The sequence below is a fragment of the Sinocyclocheilus rhinocerous genome, unplaced genomic scaffold (assembly GCF_001515625.1).
Source record: "Sinocyclocheilus rhinocerous isolate Xijiao unplaced genomic scaffold, SAMN03320098_v1.1 scaffold2307, whole genome shotgun sequence".
In the NCBI taxonomy this organism is placed as follows: Eukaryota; Metazoa; Chordata; class Actinopteri; order Cypriniformes; family Cyprinidae; genus Sinocyclocheilus; species Sinocyclocheilus rhinocerous.
In genome coordinates, this window is record NW_015642048.1 from 20,290 (window position 1) to 33,475 (window position 13,186).

The window sequence follows — 13,186 nt, forward strand, 5'->3', positions numbered from 1 at the left end:
AGGTGTTGACTTGGCCACCAAATTCCCCAGATCTCAATCCAATCGAGCATTTGTGGGATGTGCTGAACAAACAAGTCCGATCCATGGAGGCCCCACCTCGCAACTTACAGGACTTAAAGGATCTGCTGCTAACATCTTGGTGCCAGATACCACAGCACACCTTCAGGGGTCTAGTGGAGTCCATGCCTCGACGGGTCAGGGCTTTTTTGGCAGCAAAAGGGGGACCAAATTGTAAGAGAACAACTGTACACTCACTTAAGCATGGGCTATTTATTAACCAATGTTTCGGCAAGTAGCCTTTATCAAGGTATGAGGGGGACCAACACAATATTAGGAAGGTGGTCATAATGTTATGCCTGATCGGTGTATAAACTGTCCATGAAGGACGGTTTCTTGTACTAATACAAAATTTCTGTTTTGGAAAGACAAATCATGGCTGACACCCATACTAAGACGAGTTAGGAAGAGTTAAGACATACTGGTCGAATGTGCAACGCTTATCACACTGTGCCACAGACAGGACCTTGATGCTGAAGAGAACTTTCAGTGTGAGGAGGAACACACACACAAGCATTAGCTAACATGCTAATGATTAGGATGCTAAACTAACTTAACTGGTAACATTATTTGTGTTTACCTTCATAGCCAAACAGCCACAAAATAAAATAAAAACAGCAGAGAAACAAAATTATGGAAAATGAAACATGAGATATTGTCAGAATCGACATAAACCAAGGAACGGAATGAGACCACCTAAAGAAAATTTGTAAAAGTGTTTTCAAAAGCTAGGGGGGGGGGGGGGACACTAGGGGACACTGTGTTCAAATTTCTCAGGTACCTTCAGGAAATGCTGTCGATGATACCTACCAAATTCTTTGCCAACACGTCAGATTGTTTAACCCTTTCACATTAACCCTTTTTCACTTAAAAATATTCTAGCTGACCTTCCAGCGTGAGTTTTTTTTATGTTACCGATATTTTAGAATTGATCGTCTTATTGTTTATGACAGCTGTATCCCTTTTATTCCGTTTTTCCTTTTTTATTCAAAATATTTACAAACTTGTTAACTGTATTATGAAAAATCTGATATTCCAATTCTCAAATACATGTAAGTAAATGTATTTGGTAGTTTAAACACTTTCATAATGACCATGTTAGTTGATCTATAACGGGTGATGGGCGCCACCATGTTAGTTTGCGCTGAATCCGAGCTGTGGAATTTACAACATGTAAATTCATCCTCTCCTCCCGAATGATATTAAAGTACGTTTCTGGTGAACTGGGAGAAGAGTAGATTAAACTTTATAGTTTCCTACACAATGTGTATATGATATCAATAAAACATGTCGTCAGATTATATTGTAAGGATCATTATTCTTACAGGAATAATGTCTTTCATAGACATCAATGTGTATTTTACAATCTAGAAATTTATTTTTGCTAGTACTTGTGTATTTAAATATCTGAAACCTAAAATAAACATTATTTGGTTGAAAACACTGAACAGTTGTGATATATCCCAAATGCTCAGTGCGTCCGTCTCTTGCTCAGTGCCAGCCAAAGCGTGAAAGCAGATTTGAATTTAGCAGTTGATCGCGTGACGCACTGAACGTTCTAATCACATTGTGATCATATATGCATCAGGGACCAGCCTAGAGTGATCACACTGGTGTGATCGTATGCGTCATACGGTTAAAAGATATTGCAATTTATGACAAATTTCAATATAGCGGACAGGAGGTTCATCCGATCCTGTCAAAACCGATATCTACGGATTTAGCATGACCCAAGGGATCCATAGACAATGATTTTCTGACAAAATGGTCAAAAGTTATAAGTAAAAATAGCAATTTTTCAGATCTCATGACCTGTAGGTGGTGCTGTTCCCAAATTCGGCATGGAGCCTCAGATTATGCTGCTGATAATCATACCGAATTTCATTTCAACAGATCAAAGTGTTGCCGAGAAACAGCCTCTGATCCAAATTTTGGTCGGCATCGTAAAGTTTGTGTCATCATAACTTCTGAACAAAGATGAATTTCAAAATTCTGTTCGGTCATTTATATGTGGCAAGGTCCAGTGATAATCTGATCCAATTTTTATGTGACAAAATTCGAAGGAGGAGTAGTGAAAAAATGAAATACTGTACTGTTCAAAATGACCACTACTTTAATGGGTGGAGTCTTAATGTAAGATAGTGGATGTGATCAGAATGAGGAGAGTAATCAGGTAAACTACATTTTTGAACTGGTGGTGGCACTATAGAGTTGGTTCTAGAGACCCCAAAGTTGGTAAAATTACTATTCGGGACCACCACTATAAGTGTGCCAAATTTAATCATTTTCCTATGTATGGTTGAACTTGATAGGGCTGCCATTGACTTAAGAAAACGGACAGATACAATAGAGTCTACACCCCTTCAGGGCTTGGCCCCTAAAAATACTGATACCAGATACCAGAACCAATGCTGCTGAAAAAGTGGGCGGGCACTAATGCACTCTATAACGAGTAGGCCACATATATTCTCCATAGTAGTTGTTCAGAACATACTTACTGAGCCTACACACTGGTCCTCCACATCCACAAACACTGAGTCTGCCACCACTTCTGCAATTAGTTGCCATGGCAACATATAGTACGCCACCAGCCGGAATGAAGGTAGCATCTCTGTGGTAACCAGCAAAGGAATATTTGTGACATCCTGGCATCCTACATCTACCCTGGCAGCTGTTATTATTTTCCCTTTGTTCAAAACCTAGACAGGAAAAAAGGTCAGAACAGAAGAAATAAGGAAAAGAGAGCACTGTATATTTAAAGACTACTGTATTCCAGTCATGTTTAACTCTTCCCAAAATGTCCAACACTCACAGTGTACGTCAGCTGCTTCACAAGTTTTCTGTGTTCTGGTGAGGCGGTTTTAATGTACACTTTGATGATAAGACTGTTGCCCACTGCCACTTTGTTGGAGCCCACTGAGATGTGCAGGTAGTTCTTACTGTAGCCGTCAAAACCAAAATATGGCTCCAGAGGCATCTCCTCTAAAGTTTGCTTTTCTGCATTCACACCAGGAAGAGCTGTTTTTACCTGCCAATGTACAGACATATTTACCAAAATAAGACACACATATACACCCTTTATTGGCATCTATGTTTCCTAGACAAATCTTCTGTCTGTAACATCCATGGAATCTTTCCATTCCACGAAAGATTCTTTAGATTATTAAAATGCTCTTTGCTCTATGAGGTGCATTAAATGGTTCTTTTAAAACCATCATGTGGTGTTCGGGTCCTTTTTGTTCTGAGAAAATGTTATTTTTCCCGAAAATACTAGTTAATGTTATCGCATTGGACTGAAATTTTGTGACTTTGTTCACAAAGGGTATAAATACTTCAAAAAATTTTTTTGATCATTTTCATACTTTTCTGGGGGAGATTTTTCACCTTGTTACACTTGTGACGTTCCAGGGCAAAAATGACCCGGCCTCAAAAAAAAGCTTATAAATCACTCATTATGCTATATTATCAACAAAGATTGGATTAAATCTTTTTGTCAACTTCTTATCTTTCATTTAGGACTGGTTTTGTATTTATATTTGCTTCTGATTAATCGTAGACCTCATTTATCTGAGAGTAGGCACCTCATTTTTTGAGTGAAAAAAGCATTATTTATGAATAATTTTCACAATATTAAATAAAAACTGAAGAAAATTTGCACTATCACAATAGTGTGCTTCAATGTTTAATCAGGGAGTTTGTTTTGAAAGGCTTTTATTTTGTACAAAATGGCACAAAGTCACACTTGTGGTGTTCCAGGGCAAAAATGACCCGGCCTCAAAAAAATGAGGCCGGGTCATTTTTGCCCTGGAACACCACAAGTGTGACTTTGTGCCATTTTGTACAAAATAAAAGCCTTTCAAAATAAACTCCCTGATTAAACATTAAAGCACACTAGTGTGATAAACAGTGCAATTTTTCATCAGTTTATATTTAATATTGTGAAAATTATTCATAAATAATGCTTTTTTCACTCAAAAAATGAGGTGCCTATTTTCAGATAAATGAGGCCTACGATTAATCAGAAGGAAATATAAATACAAAACCAGTCCTAAATGAAAGAAAAGAAGTTGACAAAAAGATTGAATCCAATATTTGGTGATAATATAGCATAATGAGCGATTTATAAGCAATTTTTTGAGGCCGGATAATTTTTACCAGGAACACCACAAGTGTGACTTTGTGCCATTTTGTACAAAATAAAAGCCTTTCAAAACAAACTCCCTGATTAAACATTAAAGCACACTAGTGTGATAAACAGTGCAAATTTTCATCAGTTTTTATTTAATATTTAATAAAAAAGGCCGGGTCCTTTTTGCACTGTAACATCACAAGTGTGATAGGGTTTCAAAACAAGGGTTAAGAACTGCTCACTGAAAGGTTCTTTGGGGAACCAAAAATGGTTTTTCAATGGCATCACTGCAAAACCCCCTTTTGGAACCGTTATTTTAAGAGTGTATTCTAATCCTGTCCAACATGCCACTGTGGAGTCATAGAGGGACCTTAAATACTCAACTTCTGATGAGTTCTATTGTGTTCAATGTACCTTCAATATATGTGTCTTGTCTTCATCAGGCATGTTGACGGAGACCCTGATAGTGCCGCTGTGTGTGTTGATTGATTTTTGAAGGAAGTTGATTTCAACAGGGATATTAGGGGCTGGAGATCCATCTTGGTTACTCACTGTAACCTAAACAACAAAATACAATGATTCGCCTCTAATATTAATCTGAAAGAATAATGCTAACATCAATCAAGCAGTAAATGTGACAGTTTCAAAATTACCACTATGCCTAATGGCAGGCCAGGTTTGAAATACTTTGGTGTGTCCCTGATGGAGAGCACGTAGGGTGAAATTACTATTTTAATGCCGGATTTCTCTGCTTCCACAAGGTCGCTACCTGAGGAAAAGAAAGTCTTTAAAGGAACACTCCACTATTTTTGAAAATAGGCTCATTTTCCAACTCCCCTAGAGTTAAACATTTCAGTTTTACCATTTCCGAATCCATTCAGCCGATCTCTGGGTCTGGCGTAGCACTTTTAGCTGTAGCTTAGCATAGATCATTGAATCTGATTAGACCGTTAGCATCTCGCTCAAAAATGACCAAAGAGTTTCGATATTTTTCCTATTTAAAACTTGACTCTTCTGTAGTTACATCATGTACTAAGACCAACGGAAAATGAAAAGTTGTGATTTTCTTAGGCTAGGAACTATACTCTCATTCCGGCGTAATAATCAAGGAACTTTGCTGCCGTACCATGGGTGCAGCAGGCGCAATGATATTGCGCAGCGCCTGAAAATAGTCCCCAGCACGCTCCCTGTGCAAGCAGGTGGTCACATTGGTTATGTTGACGGAAGTTAGCCTATTTTCAAGCGCTACATAATATCATTGCGCCTGCTGCACCCATGGTACGGCAGCAAAGTTCCTTGATTATTACGCCGGAATGAGAGCATAGTTCCTAGCCATATCGGCCTAGAAAATCGCAACTTTTCAGTTTCCGTCGGTCTTAGTACACGATGTAACTACAGAAGAGTCAAGTTTTAAATAGGAAAAATATAGAAACTCTTCAAAAATAGTGGAGTGTTCCTTTAAAGGGATAGTTCACCCAAAAATGAAAATTCTGTTACATGTCACATGGACTACTTTGTCGATCATCTTGGTACTTTTCTGTGCCTTGACCGTGGTAGTTCCCTTGCTGTCTATGGGAGGAACGAGTTGGAAAATGAGCCTATTTTCAAAAATAGTGGAGTGTTCCTTTAAACATTAAAAAAACAAAACAATAGAAGCTATTGATTTGTACTTCTAATTATGAATTATAACATTATTATTGATTATTAACAATTATATTAATTATGATTGGCCAAAGCAAGCTTGCAATTTATTTAAAATATTGGAGGTATAAAAATATCACCATGCTAGTTTTCTACATATTTATTACATAATTGTGGTCTCATTTCAAGGGTAATGATCTCCCACCTGAGCTGGTCATTACTGATGCTTTGACGTACACAGAAGACCCCAGTAAGCTGTTTGTGTCAGGATAGGCCTTCTTTATCTCCTCCATAGTCAAACTAACAGTTTTTCCTTTTAGCTGCAAATAAACAGTTAAATCTTTAATAGAAAATACATTTCTTATCTTTCTTACACACACCTCTCACTCTCTTTAACTTACATCGTTCAGTTGCTTCATAGATGTTATTCTCATTTTCACACCATTTATTTCAATACCAAACAGCACAAATGCAACACCTTTCACTGGTTCACCATGAAGATACCTGGGAAGAGGACACATAGTGATTCATTCTATAATATTTTTAAGTTTTGAATGTTTATCATTTACATGTTAAACTAGTTAAACCATGCTGTCAGAAGACCAGTAGTGATTCTATGATTTTTTTTAAAAGAGGGGGGCCTAAGAGGCCTAATATGACTCTGTATCCTTGAAAGGTGGATTCAAGACCTCAAACTTACTACTTTCTTTTCAAGCAATTTAAGACAAATCACAGACAAAAACATTGTTTTGTTATGCACTGGTCAGTTTTGAGATTTTGGGCTATTTGGCATAACTTGTTTCTAATTGGTGAAAAGAAAACATCCAAAATACTGTAAACTTTTATGTGTTTATTTCATTGCATTTTATCTATTTGTGACTTTGTGTCTCTTACTTAAATATCTAATAATAAATATTGTTAACGACTGTTTTCTGAAAATGACCTTTCATTTCTTTTTAGAAGATTTTTACACAGGGGTTTGTTCATATATAATTTGCCTGATTTTATACATTTTATTCATAGATACAGTGGGTACGGAAAGTATTCAGACCCCCTTAAATTTTTCACTCTGTTATATTGCAGCCATTTGCTAAAATCATTTAAGTTAATTTTTTTTCCTCATTAATGTACACACAGCACCCCATATTGACAGAAAAACACAGAATTGTTGACATTTTTGCAGATTTATTAAAAATTTTCTGATTTGTGATTAAAAATAGATATTCCAAATTTCCTCTGTAAAAACCTTTGACTCTACAAAATGAAACAAGAATTTTGAACCTGACTTTATCTAATGTTCAATTAGATACAATTAGTGCATATTTAATTAGATAATACCTCATTTGCATATTTAAACATAACATTTCAGAAAACTTGTAATGCAAACATTTTTTTGTAATTCTTAATTTATTTAATCAATGGGGAATTATGGTACTCATCAGTCCATTACCGGAGGCTTACAATATATAGAAGAATCATGATTATAGAGTTGCTATAAAAACAGTTACACTGCATATGAGAATTATGCACTTTCAATAATTATGTTTATAGAAGACATTTTCTCCAAGCGACTGGTGCCACAGGGCTACAGTGTGCCGTTGTTTTGTAGAGCAGTTTCATTTAACTTTGGCGGGTTTGGCCAGAGCCCCTCTCTCAGATGCTTTCCATAAACAAACATTTACCAGGAATAGGCCAATGAGATTTTAGCCAGGGCCAAAGCCCCTATGTGTCAAACAGAAAGTTAATTGTGAGAGGTCTGCATCTGGCAATTTGTTGCTATCACTGAAAATTGTATAGCAGTTTTATAACAACTGCACAGTTTCACTTCAGAAAATATCAACACAAAAGCCCAATAATTACATTTATAGCTAATATAACATCCATTTTAATATAGTTGTAATTTAGGTGAGTTTTGAGTAACAGTGAAAGCAGTTCTGATTGACACACCTGGCTGTGACTTCTACTTCCAACTTTTCCTCATCTAGGCTTAAGTAGGATTTCTTTGGGGTTAAAGTGACATTGAATGGCGGGAGAACTTGGGAACAAGGAGAAATGGAATTATTCTAACCATGCATGGCAGCAGGTAAATGTCTGCACCCAGAAAAATATAAATAACTTACCGTATTTCTTTACATCAAACACGACGCTGAATGTGTTTTCTTTAACATTATCAAACTTCGACACAACTTTCCATCTTCCCTCTCTAGGAAATAAAAACAAACATTTTAGTTCCAGAATTGGTGTACAGTAGCTAAAGTGCCAAATAAGAAAATTAATTACCTATTTCACACATCAAATGTTTACTTTTAGTCCACAAGACAAATTATTATCTGAAGTTATAAAAAATAACCCTGTTCAAAAGTTTACATGTGCTTGATTTTCAATTATGTCGTTACCTCAATGTTTTTGTGTGTGTGATAGTGCAGGAGTCCCTTGTTTGTCTCATTTATTATGACCACTTAGACTTATTGAATGAAGTCAGTTTTTTTCAGATTGCATATCTAAATAAATATTTGAACTACTCAGATTGAAAAAAAATATCAACTTAGTCACTTGACTTTCACGATTTTCTTTATGTAATACAATTTTGTAGTTTTGATACAATGTATTACCTAATTTAAATTCACATTATTTGGGTTTCTTATTCATAATATAATTCTTGTTTTGTTACTTCTGTGTTGTTTCCCACTTGAATGCATGACATGTCGTAACAACAAATGTCTGACTTGGAGGTACGAGTTTCCTAAGCGTACTTGAAGGCAGCACAATTTCGAAGTTGCTTAACCAACATTGCTGTGATACATACAGGGAACCATAGCCCTGCTTCTGGTACCTCAAAAATGAATTGAGGCAAATATAAATGCTAAAGAAAGGGAATGTAAATTTGTATGTCAACTAACTCTCTTAACTAGACTGTTAGGTTAGGATTAGTAGAATAAGTTGATATGTACTTGCAATGTAACTTATAGCCAGTATATATGTCTGTTGGGAGACCATCAAAATAAAGTGTCAGCAGATATTTAGCAGACAGTGTACTAATATTCTAATAAGAGTTAGTTGACAGTTGCAAAACACAAATCTATTTGCATACTTGACCACAGTATAGAGGGTGTAGCTTTCAGATAGGATCCCGTTGCTTGCACTGGCATTGGCTCTGCCATGTATCACAATACCATCTGGGTTCTGATTGTTCCATGGAGGTATATATATAAAAAGCATCAATAATGATATTAAGTAATGGAATGAAATCAAATCAAATTAAGCTCATTTTAATGATAATGACAGTCACCTGAATCTCAAGCGATATTGTGCTGTTGAAAGCTTGGAATTCAGGATTGGATACAAAAGCCCTGTAATGAACTGAGAGATTCAGAGATAGAAGGTGAGAAGTAACAGTGATACAGACTTGTAATTTAACATTAACTTAGTGCTTAGTCCAGTGTAAGAGCTGACCTGTGTCTCCAGGGTTGTAAACTGGTTTATCGGTTTGAATGAAGATATATCCAGAGCGGAATGACAGCATGATAATTTTCTCAGCTTTATGAAAACTCCCAAATTCAGCAAACAGTGTAACAAATTTATACTTCTTTGTCTCCAAAAGCAACAGGTTTGGATTGATCTTATAGAGAAAAAAAATCAGATATATCAATATGATAATTATTTACCTCAACAAGCTTTACATGATTTAAAAAAATTTTTTTTTTTAAAGTTAGAAAAGTTAAAGGTAAAATGTTGTGGCACATTTCTAGTTTCTACACACAAAGACAATAAATACACTCGGTCCTCTGACCCGACCTCAATGGTTTTGAGAGCACTGTAGCTGTTTTCTGAATTGAGGATGGCAGAGTCCTGTGTCAGGACGTATTTCCTCGGGTATGTATAGACAATGACTTTGACAGTGATTGGCTTGGACAGGCTGTGCGCCTCTAGTAAGATGTTCAATTTCGTTCCAAGCCTCAGTCTTGCTGGAACTAGGATGATAAACCTGACAGATAATACAGTACATGCAGTTTCACTACAAACTCTTTATCAGCTTTGCATAATGTAAAAACATACTGGATCACCTGCTTCACGCTGCTTTAATTATGTTTGTGTACACTGAGGACTTTGGAAAGTTGTGTACTTACTGTGGTGCCAAGTCAAGGACATGATTGTCACTGTAAACACAGACAAAATACTTAACATTTTGTTTAAAGGAATAGTTCACCCAAAAATAAAACTTCTGTCATTTATTCACCCTCACGTCATTCCAAACCCATAAGACTTTCGTTCATCTTCAAAACAATAAATAAATAAAATATGAATGAACCCTTAGAGATTTCTGCACCCCCATTGAAAAGTCTATTCACCCAGAACTTTTAACTTTTTATAAAAACATAGTAAAAGCAATCCATATTTGAGTATTTTAATACAAGTTATCTGAAGAGAAACTATAATTTCACGTGATGAATAGATTTAATTTACACTGTAAAAATTGATTTTTGAAAATAAAACTAAGATTATTGGAGTATGTTTCACACACAAAACAAATACTATTTTTGTCTTTCTACCTAAAAATGTTGTTGAATTCAATGTTACATGATGTTTTTTGTAATTATTTGTAAAATTGACTAGCAATTATTAAGTTTCAAGATTGTCCTTGTCTGACCTGCTGCTGTTTGTACCTCTTTATTAAATATTAAATATTCAGATAAACAGGAAGACTGGAATACATGCTAAACAGCATATTTAAAATTCAACTCACCGGCTTTGGGTAGAAACCAGGGTATTGGATACCAACAGTATCCATAAAAACAGTGGAAGCAGCAGCATCATCCTGCTGGACTGACCACTCACAGTTTGAGTACTTGGCAACAAGAGGAAAGCTGAAATAAGAAACATCCCTCCTCCCACTAAAACCAAAGCAAAAAAAAAAAAAACACTTATAGTCTCTCATATTGCTCAAACACTCTTGGCCTCCGATTGGTGAGAAGATCAAATATTAAGCATGAACTGGCTCGAGCTCAGCAGTTCCATGGCGCCTGCAGCTCAGACTCTGAATCGGCATGTATTATCCATGCCAAGTGTGGCAGCTGGTTCTGAAACATGTTTTTTTTTACAGCGGTAAAGCTTGGGCCGATTCATGTTCTGCATAACTTGCCCAGACTCTGGGCCACTTCTGGTGATAATTTGGCTTGGTTTAATCATACATGGTTACGGTTGCTTGATTTCTTGATGGTATATAATAATTTGTTAACTGCATGTTTAAAGGGCACCTATTATGCAAAATTCACTTTTACATGTTGTTTGAACAAATGTGTGATGGCAGTGTGTGTACACTAACACCCTATAGTGATAAAAATCCATCCGCTCCTTTTTTTTAAATCCCCATAAAACATAAGCAGTGTCTCAGAGCAAGACAATCACAGAATACATCAAATGTGACATCACACTTTACAAGCCCCACCCACCAGAGAAGGGAAGAAAGTACAAATACTACAAAATAGTAGATTTTTCTGGTATCAGTACTTTACTTCACTATTTATTTTTCTGACTACTTTTTACTTTCACTCCTTACATTTTTACACAAATATCTTTTCTACGTCTTATATTTTTTAAACCAGGCTCGTTACTTTAGTTTTAATCTGAATTTGGTGAATGAAGAAATCTCTAATAAATCATGAATCGGTTAGTGTTTACTGGCAACGCGATTCGGCTCGTGTGTGCTCCGCGTCTCCGCCAAAAGGTTTCTATCAGAGTAATCAATGCAAGTGATTCGAGAATGGAGTGGAAGCGCCCGGATGGATCAGAGAGGCAAAACTACTGACCTGTTCAGGACTTTAAATGCAGGTCAGTTTCATCTGTAAACAGGCTACTGTAGTTTTGTCTTTGTTTATTTAGTTAAGCATTTTTAGTAAAACTATGGTTATAAATTAAAACCGATTGTAATCAATCCGCCAAAAAAACTTGGTTACTATACTTTTACTGTAATAAACCATGGTTAATTTTGGTAAGAGAAAAATATGACTCATCAAGTGAGATGTAGAGAGATATCATGGAAAGTGAAGAGACTAAAAAGTAAAATGGAAGTGAAGGTGCAGTTCAAGAGAGAACCTTTAATTATTTTGCATGGACCCAGCCTAAGGTTTGAACCATTTTTTTTTAATGTGATGGCCATACAAAAAATAGGGTTGTCTGTGGTTTCAGAATTTGTTGTGGGTGTATGGGATGGCCTGGATGAGTGTGAAATTTCCTGGCCTAAAATTTTGTCCCAGTCCTGCCCTGTCTGGTGGTTGTTCATCCTTGATACATTCATTAGCTTACAAAATGTTAAAAGTTATTTTGTATTAATGTGTCAATATGGTAGTAGTAATGGGTACTTTTTACTTAAGTACATGTCAGAGCCCATACTTTTTTACTTTAACTTGAGTAAGAAAAGTGTAGTCAGTACTTTTACCAGAGTATTTTTAAATATGAGTATCTGTACTTCTACTTGAGTGAAGGATGTGTGTACTTTTGCCATCTCTGCCACCCACAACTGTTGACGGACACTGCCTTATTAGCTGAGACACCGCCCTGAGTGAGCCGCACACAATCCACCATGTTTATAAAGGTGCATCTCAATAAATTAGAATGTCGTGGAAAAGTTCATTTATTTCAGTAATTCAACTCAAATTGTGAAACTTGTGTATTAAATAAATTCAATGCACACAGACTGAAGTAGTTTAAGTCTTTTGTTCTTTTAATTGTGATGATTTTGGCTCACATTTAACAAAAACCCACCAACAAATTAGAATATGGTGACATGACAATCAGCTAATCAACTCAAAACACCGGCAAAGGTTTCCTGAGCCTTCAAAATGGTCTCTCAGTTTGGTTCACTAGGCTACACAATCATAGGGAAGACTGCATTTAATACACGAGTTTCACAATTTGAGTTGAATTACTGAAATAAATGAACTTTTCCACGACATTCTAATTTATTGAGATGCACCTGTATTCACGCTAGAGCATTTAAAAGCAGCATTCATGTAAGAAATGTCTTCTTATTAAAGTTAAAGATGTTATTCAGTCCAGAGCAGTGAGTGATTTTCTGCTTTTATTTTATTGTTTGGGTCCTATTAACAGCATAGACAGCAGTATAGGTACTGAATATTAATTACACTGCTGTCACCGAATACACCAATTTAATATAAACATGCAATTTCGTTCCCAGCTGTTTAACTTCACAGACATAACCAACTGTGTTTTTGTAACTTATGCGAGTTTTTAACATAAACTTGTGTGTGAGAGAGAACTTAGTTTAGTACTCACATGCTGTGTGACAGCCGCTTTTCTGTGCGTGTGCTTTGGATGTGTGCACACAAAAAACCTTATATC

General features: G+C 36.0%; 1 protein-coding gene across 1 annotated transcript in view; it reads right to left on the reverse strand.

The window, feature by feature from the left end:
• Positions 1 to 10,673, reverse strand: part of LOC107755328 (complement C3-like) — a 26,002-nt gene extending 15,329 nt beyond the window's left edge. The window contains exons 1-14 of the mRNA XM_016572083.1: positions 10,572 to 10,673; positions 9,955 to 9,984; positions 9,623 to 9,812; positions 9,281 to 9,446; positions 9,117 to 9,187; positions 8,919 to 9,010; positions 7,948 to 8,030; positions 7,775 to 7,862; positions 6,229 to 6,331; positions 6,033 to 6,147; positions 4,840 to 4,955; positions 4,601 to 4,744; positions 2,870 to 3,085; positions 2,556 to 2,756 (exon numbers count right to left, since the gene is read on the reverse strand). Coding sequence (XP_016427569.1) covers positions 2,556 to 2,756; positions 2,870 to 3,085; positions 4,601 to 4,744; positions 4,840 to 4,955; positions 6,033 to 6,147; positions 6,229 to 6,331; positions 7,775 to 7,862; positions 7,948 to 8,030; positions 8,919 to 9,010; positions 9,117 to 9,187; positions 9,281 to 9,446; positions 9,623 to 9,812; positions 9,955 to 9,984; positions 10,572 to 10,642 — 1,686 coding nt within the window. The 5' untranslated portion in view covers positions 10,643 to 10,673. The remainder of the gene's footprint in view (positions 1 to 2,555; positions 2,757 to 2,869; positions 3,086 to 4,600; positions 4,745 to 4,839; positions 4,956 to 6,032; positions 6,148 to 6,228; positions 6,332 to 7,774; positions 7,863 to 7,947; positions 8,031 to 8,918; positions 9,011 to 9,116; positions 9,188 to 9,280; positions 9,447 to 9,622; positions 9,813 to 9,954; positions 9,985 to 10,571) is intronic.
• Between the last annotated feature and the right edge of the window lie 2,513 nt (positions 10,674 to 13,186).